Raw genomic sequence first — 15,409 nt, forward strand, 5'->3', positions numbered from 1 at the left:
GAAGTACACATAAAAACAAAAATTTTGATACCAAAGTTAACGTAATACGACCATTTATCCCAGAGTTGTGTCAAGTTAAAATGTGTAGTTTTTCAATGTTATTGGTATGGCAGTTCAATTTCTTGCCATACAGGAGTGGGGGTAACGAAAAATACGTCGGCCCGTTTTTCGTAACATACGAGCATAGGCAAGTCCGCGCTCCAGTATATTCTTATCTATCTCAGTGATTATCTATGATCTCAGTGGACGCCGTATTCCAAACACGAATATCTATAAAGAAGTTATTGAACTAAATAGCGAACTCCCGCCGGTGGTAGATTTATAATCATGCCTAGATAATAATATAATAATATTATGTATGAACTTGAAAATATAATTTTCAAAGAAAAATATCGTTTGATAATTGATTATGTTATTATTTATTAATTATGAAACGTTAACTAATAGTTAATTAACAAAAATAATACATTACGTTTTAAATGTTTTCATTTGTATTGGCTGCTATTATAACACTATAGTTGTATAGTGCTGCTATAGTACTATCGAATATTGGAGTACTAACTTCATAGTGGTAAGTACTATATAACATGTATTTAAATGATCAGCTTAATTTGTACTTTTCGAGTTTTATATAAATGTTAGGTGTAATTTTTATTTTTATTAATAAGTACCTGTATGATAGTTCAAACCATTGCCATGGAAAATCGTTGTTGTGTTTTGGGGTGTGTGAAGACTTCTGATGATGGAGTTAAATTACATGAGTATGTATCCTTGCTTATAGTTGGATTTTTAATAATAATAATTGAAACATTATTGTGCATAATATTATAGATTCCCATTCGATAATCAGTCATTACTGCCCATTTGGATAATGGCAACAAACCGTTCAGATTGGTTACCAATTGCTAAAAGTAGAATTTGTGACATGCATTTTAGTGTTGATGATTATGAAGCTGGCGATAAAAGTAATATGCTTAAACCAAATGCTTGTCCCATGATCAGCTTAAACAATGTAAGTAAATATAATAAGTAGGTTATAAATAATTACAAAAATGCGTAAGTATATGTATTTGTGTATAGGTTAATGAAGATACTAAGTCATTGACAGATTCTGAATACGATGAACTTTCATCCATGAGTGATATCAATTCTGATGAGTTACCAGATACACCGAATACTAGTGATCTAAACGACACTGACAATTCATTTCTAAGTTCATCACTTTCTAGTTTTCTTAGTGTAAGAATATTTTATTTATAATTTTTAGTTACTAAAATTAATAGTTATAAGAATTATACTTATTTTAGAATTCAAATGAGGCTACAGGATTTGATGACGATTATTTATCATCACTTTCTGATACTGACTATGAACCAGATACTATAGATGTTGAAGAATCAATGCAAGAACCTGACTCTGTGTCATTATCTTCATCTATTACAAGTTTTGTAGATGTCGGTTTTGTTATTTTTTTTATTTTAAGTAAGTATCTAATAATATTCTAATTTTTTAGACAAACCAGCCTTTAAGCAATGTATGTGCGGTTGTATTATGTAATCAAAATGCAAGAAACCAGTTTGATAGATTATTTTTCATTAACTTTCCTGAGGATAATAAAGCACTTTGTGAAACCTGGTGGAAAATTTGCGGGCGCACTGACAAATTTGATCCTTTGTCCAAAATATGCTCAATTCATTTTGATCCTGATGATTTTACATCTATAACTATTAGACGAGAAGGTCGACTTTTTAGACAAACCTGTATAAAAAATAATAATACTGTACCAACTCTTTATCTACAGTCACACGAGTATTCAAAGTTTACACGAAAACGAAAAAGAAGTACAAGTGGTAGTTCTAGTATGTATAATTATATTTGAGATTAACATATATTTATATTTAATGTTACTAATATTGCGAAAAAAAATGATTTAGAAGCAGATGTACAAAAGAATTCAACAGAAAATGAATTCTGTATTATTCAATGCTGTGATAAGACATTTTTAAAAGATGGACAAAAGACACTATTTTTTAAGTAATGTAGTTATTTTTTTACTTTCAAAAATTCAATAAAATTTTTTTAAAAATTATGAAATGGTAGAAATAGTATGTTATGGTATGATATAATAGTGATAATGATAATTATCTGTCATTATCGCTTGTTTAACTCTTTTCGTCTCTTAAACAAACTTTAAATTATATGCATTGATTCGTAGAAGAGTGAATTGAGTTTAAACTTATACAACTACAATATAGCATATTTGGTTCTGCATCAATGTGATATGTAGAGCTATGGGTTTAAATCTCACATTGTGTAATTTTTTCATATCATGTTTCTGATATTTGGGCATCTCTCTTCCTCTTTATTGCTGTCTGAATTGAAATCGAAAATTCTAAGAAAAACAATGAAATAAACAATACTGGCTTAAGAGGACATTGTTATATGATCATAACTTAAAAATAATAATAACAATAAAAGCTACGTGGGGCCCTAGTTAATCATCTTACCTTTAAATTATATAATAGGTCATTTCACTCTAATATCAAAACTAACAGCATATTTTTGAAACTGGCGAACAAAAATTTGCTGTGTCATATGTGTGTAAGGCGGAGACAACACATATTTAAAAATACTCTAAATATTTAAAAAAATACTATACTTAATTTTAATAATTGATTTATTTTGATAATTTTCTTTACTATGTTATATATTTAATTTAATACTTAAAAAAATACCATACTATAATAGCATAATAAAAATTTTAAAGAATATGAAAATTGGGACTGCTTGAAGGTATATTTTGGGACCTGTGTATTTTAAACTTGAATGAATTATAATAGTAATACATCAGATGCATAAAATTTGCTTAAAAAAAAATGCATATTTAGGTCTAAAGTTTTCGTCTTAAATAAATAATACAAATATAATTAAATAATAGTATAATCATTTATATTTTATTGATTCATACTGTAGATTTTTTTTATGGAGTTTTTATTCTGTCTGCATATAACCCAGACCCACTGTCTGGCTGGGTTGTATTTAATCACGTACTATATTTTAACATTTTTTAACTTTTATTTTGATATTCTTAGATTTCCATTGGAAAATAAAACTATGCTCCAAAAATGGATAAACAGTGTTGGATTACCTAATTGGCAGCCAACAGTTACAGATCGAATTTGTTCTGACCATTTTGAAAATGATGATGTTTTAAAAACTAATAATGGTTATTGCCTGAATGATGATGCTATTCCATTAATTAAGCCACAAGTATGTATACAATTATAAGGTAACTACAATTTCGTTGACTATTTAATCATTAAAGTTTTTTTTTTTTATGTTTTGCAGAATTCTTTTGTATTAAGTTCTGAAGACAATTGTGATAAAAAATATAGATCCTCAGTTAACAGTAGAAATATTGATGTAATTTTTAATAATTTAGAATTTAATCCTTTAGAAGAAAACACTTTGATAGTTAAAGATATTACTAAAAAAAAAAAAAAGGAAATTCTATTGTTAAATTCATTGGAAAATAAATTAGATAAGCTTAATCAAGAACTAAAAAATCAAGAAAAAATCTTAAATACAACATTCCAATCTAGTTCAGGTAAAATAAATGGCAATAAAAATTAAAATTAAAAATATTAAAATGTATAAAAATTTTAAATTTATAACAATAGTAAGTAACTATTGATTTTATAAATAAGATGCTAGCCACATCTGATATGGTGAGAGCCACATGTGGTTCATGAGCGGGAATTGGGCTACCACTGGTATAGATTATTAGAATAATGAATTGTTTATATAGATAATATACATTTTCAAAATCAAGTTTTTATTTATATTAAATACTTAATTTGAATAATGAATGATTCTTTTTAAAATAATTAACTCATGTATAGTAAAAATGATTCCTAGTTAATAAAAATGTATCACATAATTTTTCAGAAACTGTTAATAAATCCAATTATGGAGACGTTATATGTTTGTTGGATGATACTAATGACATCCGAGGAAGACAGTCTAAACATAAAAATAATATAGAGAGTTCAATAGACACATGTATAAAACCCCATGAAGAAAAAATTACGAAAGGTATTACTTATTTATATAATTAATTTTTATGAAACATTATATATAATTTTTAGCTGATCCGTAAGTTACATAGTAAAATATAGTGATACAATTTTACCCTAAGAACTGAAAATAACTTTTGTAAAATTTATATATTTAATTATTTAATAGAAAAGCAACAAACTAAAAATCACTTGGTCATTGATAAACTAAGTTTACAGTTATTAATATTACTGACGTTTTTTATGCTTTAGTTCCAAAATAATTTAAATATTTCATCCCTTGCCATAAGTAATAAAACTATAAAAAAAGTAGTATGTGATAATACTAAACCCTTACTTGTTTATATAATAATATAATATAATATAGTACAATACAATAATAAATACTTAGTTACAAAGTATTTACATATTACATACGAGGTGTGTTCAATAAATACTCAGACTTAAATTATTACAGAAAAACTTTTAACATTATCAGTAATATTGTTATACCAAAATAAACTAGAGATAATGATCATTATTTTAGTATATAATAATAATAATTATCTCAAATCGGTCATTGACAATACGTGTTCAAAGTTGGTCGTTATGTATAAAATCGCAATTTCACGATGGATAATATTACTGAGTAACGCGCGTGTATCAAATTTTGTTACAAAATTGGTAAAAATACTACGGAAACTTTTGAATTGGTTAAATTGGCTTTTTGAAATGTTTCACTAAGCCGTTGTGTAATTTTTGTCTGGTTCAAACATTTTAAAGAAGGACGGATTTCCGGGATATCCATTGAAGATAACCATCATCCTGGGCATCCATTAACATCAAAAACAAATGATACCATTACTCTTGTTCGAAACAAAATTAGATATGACCGACGATTAATTGTCAGAGAAGTAGTCAATGAAGTTGACATATCAATTGGTACTTGTCATTCGATTTTATCAGATGAATTGGGTATGAAAAGAGTGTCCACAAAATTAGTGCCAAAAATGTTAACCGAGAGGAGCAAATGGAACATCGCATTGAAGTGTGTTTGGAACTAAAAAATCGGGTTTCTAATGATCCAAATTTTTATATCAATTATTATGGGTGATGGATATGATCCCGAAACCAAAGTTCAGTCATCGCAATGGAAGACTGCAAATTCACCTTGTCCAAAAAAATGTCGTCAGGTCTGGTCAAAAATGAAAGCAATGCTCATGGTTTTTTTTTTCGGTTTTTTTGGTTTAGTCCATTATGAGTATGGACCTACAGGTCAGACAGTAAATCAAGTGTTTTATAAACAAGTACTAGAAAGATTAAGAGAAAAAGTATGCTGTAAAAGACCAGAAGCGTTGAAATTAAAATTATGGTTTTTGTACCATGACAATGCACCAGCACATTCAGCGCTTTCCAATCGTGAATTTTTGGCATTTAAAAATATACCAGTGATACCTCACACCCTCCATATTCACCTGATTTAGCTCTATGTGATTTTTTTTTGTTTCCGAGACTAAAAAGTACCCTCTAAGGCCAGAGATTTGAAGACGTTAATGAAACTGTCCAGAACGCGACACAAGAGCTAAAGGCTATAACTATGGAGGACATTCAAAGGTGTTTCAAAAAGTGGCAAGACCGTTGAGATCATTGTATCGAATCTAAAGGACACTATTTTGAAGGTGATCCATTTAAATAAATTGTAAGTTTGAAATATAATTTTTAATAAATTTTGTCTGGGTATTTATTGAATACACCTCGTATAACTAGTAATTAATTCCTTCTAGTAAACTTATATACTACGGATGTAACCACTAAAAGCTATTATTCTTTACCTTCTGTTGTATACTCATATAAGTTACTAGAACTAGTCTATTTGATCCCCGCCCAGAAGATAATTTCTCGGACACTCGGGTTTAGTTGACGCCTCCCACTTTCATCTCTCATATTTTTTATGTTATAAAATGTATAATATACTAATATATTTCAGAGTACAGATGAAAAAGATATAAAATCATAATATATGTTAGGTATTTGTGTGAAATTCTCTAATTAGATATTTTAAGAATTATGTTTGATAAAATCTGTATAGTAAAATAAATGATATAATATAGGTATAACAGCGGTTGCCGTTTATAATATTATGAAGTACCTAGCTCAGTTATTCAGTTGTCATCTGAAAAAAAAAAAATTAATTTCCGACAAATTTATAGTGACATGCATGATGTCTCATCAGCAATAGTTTTTTTGCAAAACAAAAATATTAACCATAAGACTTGGACTTGTGACAGTGGACATGAAATGGTTTTGCATACATAATGGGGCCAGTGGCATTGTCATTTAAGATCATGTCGAGTAGAAAAAGGTCTTAAGACCAATAATTTAAACATACAATGTGCCAAGGTAAAGTTACCAGCTATTGTTTACTTAATTTATAGTTGAGTTCATGAGCTGACATCAGTAGACTTTTGCAAACTCAAATTTGGAGTGAGTAAATCTACTATGGTAGATTGGAATAACTTTATGACGGAAATATGTGTATTGTGTATGGAAACTTTCTCGTGGTGATTCAAAATAAGGAGGTGCTTTTGCATTGTTGAGATCGACGAGAGTTTATTTGTCAGACAAAAAATAATACAGATTACAGATCAAATACTGCTGCAGCAATGTGTATTTGGTGGCATGTGTCGTAAGACCAATGTGTACCCGATCGGTTGGAAAATACATTATTGCCAATAATTTGTAAACGTATACGAGTTGGATCGATCTTTGTATTTGATTCCTGGCGAGCCTATAATAATATTCAATAAACCAACCATTATACACACTTAATAGTAAACCACAAATATAACTTAGTGGATCCTATAAGTGGAGATCATATGCAGAATGTTGAAAGGATGTGGGGAAGTGTTAGATGAGGCAACAAGAAATGTAGAGAGACTAAGAGAAACTTCCTAGATTCTTAATTGTCAGAGTTTATGTGGCAAAGCAAATTAAACGGCCGCAATCTATTAAAAAAATTTTGAAGGACATAGCATAGTTTTAGCTACTTGCAGAATTTTTTATTTTTATTATGCGTATTACGAATTATTTATTAATATTGTTTTATCATGTTATTTTTATATTTTTATTTTGATCATCTGAATTGTTCTGTATAACCATAAATGTATAATCTATTATTATTCGTACATTTTTGTATAAATTATTGATTATTGATTATAATATCAAAAATCAAGAGATGTAAGCGGAAGACGTAAACTAAACCTGAGTGGTTGAAGAATTGCCTTCTGGGCAAGGGTCAACTAGACCAGTACCAAGTTACTTACTATTTTAGGTCCATACTGTAAAACTATTGTGTATCATAAATAAAATCTAATTTGTATTTAATATATATGCACAAAATATATTTTATGTAAAAAGTCTGGCATGATTTAGACTTTTTAAATATTCAGAAAATAGAAAAATTATAGTTATTTATAGTACCAACTAGTATTTATTCACAAAATTAAAAAAGTTAAATGAAATATATTTAACTTTCATTCTACTTATAAATTATAAATGTTACCATAGAATAATTTGATAATAAAATGAAAATAATTTTAAATTTTTACATCAATTTAAAATTAATATATATTATTGTTTTATCCAAAATCAAACATTTTATTATGTTTAATATTATATACATTCTAGAAAAAAAAATAAAAAATGAAAATTCAACAAATATTAACTTGGAGGATGTTAATATGGATGTGTTAAACTATAAAAATCAGATGGAAGAACATCCAACAATCGATACAAATAATAGTATAAAAGGTAACTATTATTGTTTGACATAATTATAGCTGTTATATTTTTAAATAAACATCACTCATTAGTTTATTATTTTAATTAAATGATTTTATAATTTATAAATTGAACTATTAAAAAAAAATTTAACTGTTTACAAAAGTTAACAATAATCATTAAAAACCACATAAATGTAATCATCCTGTTAAATTGAAACATAAAAAAAAAAACCATAATATGCTTGTTAAGAATGTATAGGTGGTATTAAATTTTTAACAAAACAAAGTCATTTAACATTTTATACAATTTGCATCAAAAATCTATTTCTTTGGACGAGTGTATAACTATTAAATACTATGTGTTGTTAACATTATTGATCTTTCAGAATAATAATAACAGATTATTCTATTCTATGATAACAATAACAACAATGTTAACCATAACATTTTTAATTTAGATTAAATAATATAATTAAATAATTATTTATTTTGTATTGATAGATGAATGTAATCGGACTAAATTATTAAATTAATCAAACGGCTATTTAAAAAATGTACCAACTGATGTTTCAAATATCACCATTTTAACAAAAAATTAACATAATTTAAAGGTAGTTAAAAAATCACATAAAGAATCAATTATAAGAAATATTTTTTAAAATTATTTTTTTAATCTACTCGTACTTTTTCTTAAGATACTGCTAGTATATGAAAAAAGTAGTAAAGCTAGTGTGAAAAAAATTTAGAATTCAAAATTTGACATAGTAAAATGTATTTTCTTATGGTGTTTTATTTATTGTTTTATCAGTTAATTTTTAAATTTTATTTTTGTTAATAGAAAAAAATATGATTCCAAAATCAAGAAATAATGGAAATGATGGTGATTATATTTACTTAGATGCGTTAGATGGAGACGATGCTAAAAATGTCTTGTCATTTGAAAAAAAAAACATTTCAAAGAATTCAAAAACCAAAATTTTGAAATTATTAGAAAAAAATCATACAGATGGTAAGGACTATTTTATTTTTAAATCTGTAAGCTCATTCATAAAATAATTACAAAAAATAAATTTAAGTTAAAAAATGTAGGTATTAGATATTAAATTTTTACAGCTTAGTCAGTTTAGGATTAAAAATTTAAAACTAGGTGTCGTAAATACTTCATACTCTTCCAACTCCCCCCCCCCCCACTCAGCGAGAGTCAGGTGCACTGTGATTGGTCATTAGCTGTTGTCAGCGCACACCTTTGCAACAGACATACGCAGACCAGACGAGTTTTTGTCAGTCGAGTGGGTAAGGTTATTCTAAATAGAGTATATTCTTTGTTAATTAATCGGTATTACAAACTCAATTTTATTGACTGAAAATTAATAAAAAAAAATATAGTAAATTCAATGTCCATAAATATTAATTCAACTTACTGTTTAACAAAATACTAATAGTAAAATAAATTATTTAAATTATCAATGTAGGTATTATAAATATGTCTAGTAGTTTAGACCTTTTGACTATCTTCATTCAAAATCGGTTTTGTATGCTTTGATTTATTATTAAATTTAACACATACATTACAGTGATCTACTCAATTATTAAATGGTAGTAATTTTTGAAATCACAAGTTTTTGTTACATGAATCACCTAGTATAGAATGAAACATGATATTAACTTACCATTTATTGTTTATACTTTAATTAGAGTTCAAGGTATAGTTAGTATACTAGACTTTATTTAATACGTAATGTTCTGTAAATGGATAAGTTTTCTTTATAATATATTTTTCATTCATCATACATCTTAATGATTACATAGATGTTAATTCATCATTGCTCTAAACTAAAGTATATTATACTTACTATAAAATATAAAAAATATTAATGGTATATTTTTTACTGTGCCAAGCAAAAAAAAATTGCATTTTTATGGTCATATATTATTTTCAATGTTTATTATTTTTCTAGGAATTCCAGAATCTATAATTTATAATCAAGACTTAATAGAATGTTACAGTGAAATGCTTCTACCTAATTGCGATCAGGATTGTCAATTAATATGTTATTATGCTATGCCTGACACTGAACGAAGACAAATTTATAAAGAATTTCAGATGTTGCATAATGCGACTGAACAGAACTGTAAAATAGCTCAATTAGTGCGATTGCGTATGGCTAAAAAGAAAGATAACACTTTTGAAAGCTGTCCAACATACCATTTTATCAGAAATAAGGAGTATATTAGGGTGTGCAGAACTTTTTTTATGAACACTTTAGGTATTTCTGAACGTCGTCTCGATGCTATTCTGAAACCAATTAATTACAGTTGGTATTCTGATAGAGATACTGCATTAAAAGCCAATCAACCAAAACAGGTAAATGTAATTAATGAACCAGTTGTTATGACAGATTTTATGAAAGAATCGTTAAAACCATTGGATAAAGACTACAATTTATATGAATCTGAGAGTGACTCAGAAGTTAGTCTAGAAAATGTTCCTGTTAAAGAATATGAAAATGTATTCCTATACATGAAAGGTATTCCTAGAATTTTGAGTTCATATCACATACCTGGGACTTTTAAAAAACTTTCATTTGAAACCAGTATTTGTATGGAACATATGTATAAGACATATTCTGAAAATTTTATTAGGAACATGACTCCACCACCTTATACAAAACGTCAGTTTAAAAAAATTTACAACCAGTACATGAAGACGTTTTTAAAAACTGTTTAAAATTCAAATCCAAATCATATTTTATTATTAGGTAGGTATAGACTTTGAAATAAGATTGTATAGATATTTTCAGACATTATTTTATCATTTAAAATTATGAATGTAAAATCTATATAGTCTTATTTTTGAAAAACAACCTTACTGTTTTTTTTTTTTTTTTTTTTTTTTTTCACTGACTAACTAACTAATTTATTATTTACTGTATCTCAATGGATCTCTTATTGTCTAATTATTTATGAATATTAATCAATGTATAAAATGCAAAAACAAAAAAGAATAAATTTAGACGTATTTGTTTGTATAATTTTTTATTTATAATATTTGATTGGAAAATTGTTGAACTTGCATGTGTTGTCTCCTTCTTTGTAAGTTCACATAACATTTTCTAGAATAGTTTATTTTACTTTATCATTTTTTAAATTAGATTGAAAAATTTAAGGTAAGAATATTATCCAGAACTACACACAGGTTTTAATAATAACTGGTTTTAAAATTAAAATATTGAAAAACAACCTATAAGTGTTACCATAGTTCAGGGATGGTGAACCTTTCTGTACTCTTGAGTTAAATAAAAATTTCAATTCTATTTTATTTTTCTTATGTGTTAAATAATTTGATCACATTTTATTTAAACTTAAAAATGCCTACATCCATGGCTTAAATGATAAAAAAGAAACCTTGTGTGTGACACGCGTGAAATAGGTTTGCCATCTTTGCCATAGTTTAATAATTTTGTTTTTAATATATTTATAAATAGATAATGTGCGTTTGTAAAATGGAAACAACATAATTATTACCTACTTTACAATACTATTATATTTTGTTTTATACTCATCATAAAAATAAAAATGTTAATCATAATATGAAAAAATTTTCAGATCTAATTTTTCAATAACATTTGTTTTTAAAATTAAAAATATAATTATTGCTTACATATAATTTTTATAATCTATTACTATAAAAAAATATTTGGTGTACTTTAGCTTTAGCATTAATAACAAAGTGATGAATACAATTATAATGATGATATTTATTGACTGTTGTTAATAATTTGTGATCCTATCTATAACTTGTTCGCTCTTTTTGCACAGCTTTGGTATATGCCTACCAGCATTACACATACTTAAACTTAAATTTAATATTTGAATTTACATGTACTAACCATAAATTATATCATTTTGACTCCTTTCAGTCCTCTCTAAATAAACAATTTGTCTACAACTAAAAACATGTTTTTACAACAACAAAAAACTATTTTTAAAAGTTGTGATTTATTGCTATAGACGTTTTACTCTCTAGTCTATTAGTAGGTACAGTGTTTGGGGGGAGGCACAAGCAGTCATTACGAAGTTTATTGAAAACCTACAAAGGGGCGTGAGATAGGCGATGTTGAGAGCCACTGTTCTGTCTGGTCTAGTAGTATTATATTAAAAATTAAGATCCATGATAATCACCTTGCATACTTAAATTATTCAAACAATGTAAAATATGAATTTATTATGATATAATATGTTATCATTAATATTTTTATTCATTGTATATCACACTAATATAATAATTGTATATTGGGCACTCGCCCGTGTTGTATGTTAAATAAATAAATATTTGATTAGTACTTTATTAAAAGTTGTCTCTGCTATACTTAGATAAATAGTTTGATACCTGTGTAATACTATTCAGTACAATACTATAGAATATAGATAATGATGAATAATTGTAATAAACAGTAAATACAATAGACATGATATTTGGAAACTTTAATGACGGCTGACGAGTTCTTACAACATCCTTGTAAACTTGGGAACTTGACCTTGCACAAAATCAAACACATCGAATCAACCCATCCAACAAATTGGTTAGTAAACAAAATTTTAAGATTGTCCGAAAGTGTTTAAAAAATCAAGGAAAATATCTTTAACACGAAAACCATGTTCCAAAAAATAGGTAGGTATGCTGCTGGTGTACTTAAACTAAGCAACTTTAAAATCAAATTTATTCCCCTTCGAAAATAATGTTCCACACATTTTGAAAGGTATCCAGTAATTTTCTAACAAATTTGTTAGAAGGGTTGAATCAATATCTGCTTATGTATTGTATTACCAATTTCACATTGAAGAGAATAACACTATTCATTATGATATAAACTACTCAACGTTGTACGTTAGCTAGGCTAACGGTTCGATCGTCATCCATTGCTTGTGTGACTATTCGTCGATCGCACTTTCGAGAACTCGACTTTTCACGAGGGCTCATACGGCCAGCTCTGCTTAGTGCTTCCTATGTCGCGATAAGCCCTGAGTCAGCTGTTAAGGTTTTGGCTGAGGCTGTCGTTCGAAAAAAACTAAATTGTTAGTGGTTTCTTATTATAGTTCACTTCATAAATGAGACATGTAATTTAGTATAGGTTGCTTATTCTCCATGAAAAAATACTCCGATTTCCAGTTGTTAACCCAACTTAGCCGGATCCAAAACTATTTTGGTAAATCTCGCGTAAAAACCGATTCTCTGCACTTCAGATGTACTTTAAATGTAAATACACTCAATCATCAGTCATTGACAGATGAGTTTTTGTGAACGCAGTACGTGGGTTTTCGAGCTTCCTGTTTTGACAATCTCCCTTTTTCACGAGAACATCATCTCATTTTAACAGAGAATTATAATGAATTAATAAAATAAAAGAATACTATATAATATATGATGTAGGTACCTACTTTTCGTTTAGTTTTTTTTTTTTTTAAAGTACCTATTTGTATTATTTCAATACAACAATCACGAAATATATTTATTACAATTTATAAATGGTTAAAATAAAATAAATATTTATCTATAACATTATTTAAGTTTTTTAAAAAAAACTGACAATTGTTCTTGGCGTTTAAAAAAATTGTTGGATAGGTATACGTATACTTAGTGATGTTCGCCTGAAGTAGGTATGAAACATCGTATTTCAAAATTTTTAACAACGAATCATCATTAAAATAAAGTCTGTGGACCTTTAGAAATGTTCATGTGTCCTAGGGGGATGCGTATGAACTGATTCACCTAATCAATTGCAATTAAACGGCATAATTAAGTTTATTTCCTTTCTGAAAACAATATGGAATACACTTGTCAACTGAAAACCTATTCCTCTAATGATGGCTTTAGGATAACGACGAAGTTTCGGGAATCGATGATGCGATAAATCAGTTTATATAGATAAGTTCACCAAATAACACAGGGCGAATCAATAAGTACAAAAAAACTAAATCTCGAAAATCAACTTAACCACAACGATCTTTTGTGTAGAGTTTGAAGTATAATCCATGATGTTTCAACAGTGAAAAAAAAATGAAGAGATAATAACGAATCGTCTTATCGCAAGGTGTTCAGTGAAATGAAATTTTTTTCTTTACATAAAAGGCATATATGTATATAATATACATAGGTATTGTAATGTATACGTTTTATTATATATATTTGGGGTGTAATTATGCATCTGGGCGATTAATATGTTACAGTCCCTATATGAAACATAAATGATAAAATTATAAAAAATAAAGATTAAAAAAGCGGGTATCTCTTTGCTGTACATTATAGGTGCCATGTGGATCACTATTATAGTATTATGTATTATAAGAGTATTAAATTTGAATTCAATGATAGGTACCTAGCATTGTAAACGAAAAACGATTCTGAACGAAGATGGTTTGTCAGCCTAGGATATAATTTCCAGTGGTTGGTGAAAAAGATGTTTTACGTTTTAATGACCTGAATACACCAAAATTTAAGTTCGTTTATAATTATTGTACGCTAAACTTATGGAAAATCTTGTATTAAATTTTCAACTCTTAGAGACAAACAATTTTGTGATTTTTCAGCTTCAAAATTACTTGCAAATTTTTGTGATTTTGACATATAATTTCATAACCCTTTGAACTATTAACGCTTATAAAGAAAAATTGTGACTTACGATTTTTGATTTTTTTTTTTTTTACTAAAATAAGAACAACTCATAAAGAACCTTGTATTAAATTTTCAAGTTTTTTTGGTCATCGAATATTTTTTATCGACATTTCAAAAAAAAACATTCTTAGAAAAATCGAAAATTTTAGTGGTTTATAAATAGCTCAAAATAGTCAAAATATTTTGAAAATTTGATTGTATACCTATAGATAACACTAATATAAACATTTGGTGAAAGTTGAAAGTGTTTACAGTGATTGGTTTTTGAATTACAATCATATAAAAAAATTGATTTGGTCAAAAACTAGTTTTACGAAAAAATTCCTGTTTTTCCGACGTCATTTTTTTTGTTTTTCTCGATTTTTTTGAAAACCATTGGAAAATGTTTACTATTGACCTGTGTAGTGTGTAATGCATCAAGGATATTTATTTTGCCATCGGAAATCACCCTCAAAGTTTGAAATTAAAGCATTATTTCGACTAGTTATGATGTACCTACACAGACACAAAAAAAAAAAAAAACACACACACACACATCATTGTAAAATCAATACATTTACCACTCCGTTCAGAATCTATAATATTTTACAAAATCAATAGGGAATTTGATCTAAAAGACTGGCCGGTCAAACACATTGTGCTTAATTGTCCAAACACAATCGTTAGTTATTTTTATTATTATATTTATTAGTTTTGCTTCTTGCAATCATACATTTTTTTCAAGCATAATGTATAAAAATACTTAGATAGGCAACCATTTATGATTTGAAAAAAATCATACATTTACCAATTAATTAAAAAAAAAAAAAGAATAGTAGAATATTATAAAATAATATTGTAATTTGTAATCAACTATATCGAAAAAAAAAATATATACCTATGTATAACTTTTATCTATT

At 27.0% G+C, this 15,409-nt stretch overlaps 1 protein-coding gene across 2 annotated transcripts; it reads left to right on the forward strand.

The window, feature by feature from the left end:
* The first annotated feature begins 178 nt into the window (after positions 1–178).
* LOC114126584 (uncharacterized) lies at positions 179–12,191 on the forward strand. 2 transcript variants are annotated; one of them, XM_027990562.2, is made up of 13 exons: positions 179–571; positions 669–761; positions 832–1,012; positions 1,081–1,239; positions 1,308–1,454; positions 1,514–1,859; positions 1,935–2,034; positions 3,093–3,270; positions 3,349–3,607; positions 3,949–4,095; positions 7,743–7,865; positions 8,676–8,846; positions 9,796–12,191. In XM_027990562.2, the coding sequence occupies exons 2-13, from the start codon at positions 676–678 to the stop codon at positions 10,563–10,565; spliced, it is 2,667 nt and encodes an 888-aa protein (XP_027846363.1). In that variant the 5' UTR covers positions 179–571; positions 669–675; the 3' UTR covers positions 10,566–12,191. The 2 variants fall into 2 exon arrangements, with proteins under 2 accessions (XP_027846363.1, XP_027846364.1); XM_027990563.2 differs by having other exon boundaries at positions 683–761.
* The last annotated feature ends 3,218 nt before the right edge of the window (positions 12,192–15,409 follow it).

Source organism: Aphis gossypii, chromosome 1 (assembly GCF_020184175.1).
Source record: "Aphis gossypii isolate Hap1 chromosome 1, ASM2018417v2, whole genome shotgun sequence".
Classification (NCBI taxonomy): Eukaryota; Metazoa; Arthropoda; class Insecta; order Hemiptera; family Aphididae; genus Aphis; species Aphis gossypii.

Excerpts from the sequence above, each read along its gene's own strand:
- LOC114126584 (XM_027990562.2), top strand. The coding sequence starts at position 676 with ATGATAGTTCAAACCATTGCCATGGAAAATCGTTGTTGTGTTTTGGGG. Across the intron at positions 1,013-1,080 it reads CCATGATCAGCTTAAACAAT|GTTAATGAAGATACTAAGTC; the intron begins GTAAGTAAATAT and ends ATTTGTGTATAG. Across the intron at positions 4,096-7,742 it reads TGAAGAAAAAATTACGAAAG|AAAAAAAAATAAAAAATGAA; the intron begins GTATTACTTATT and ends TATACATTCTAG.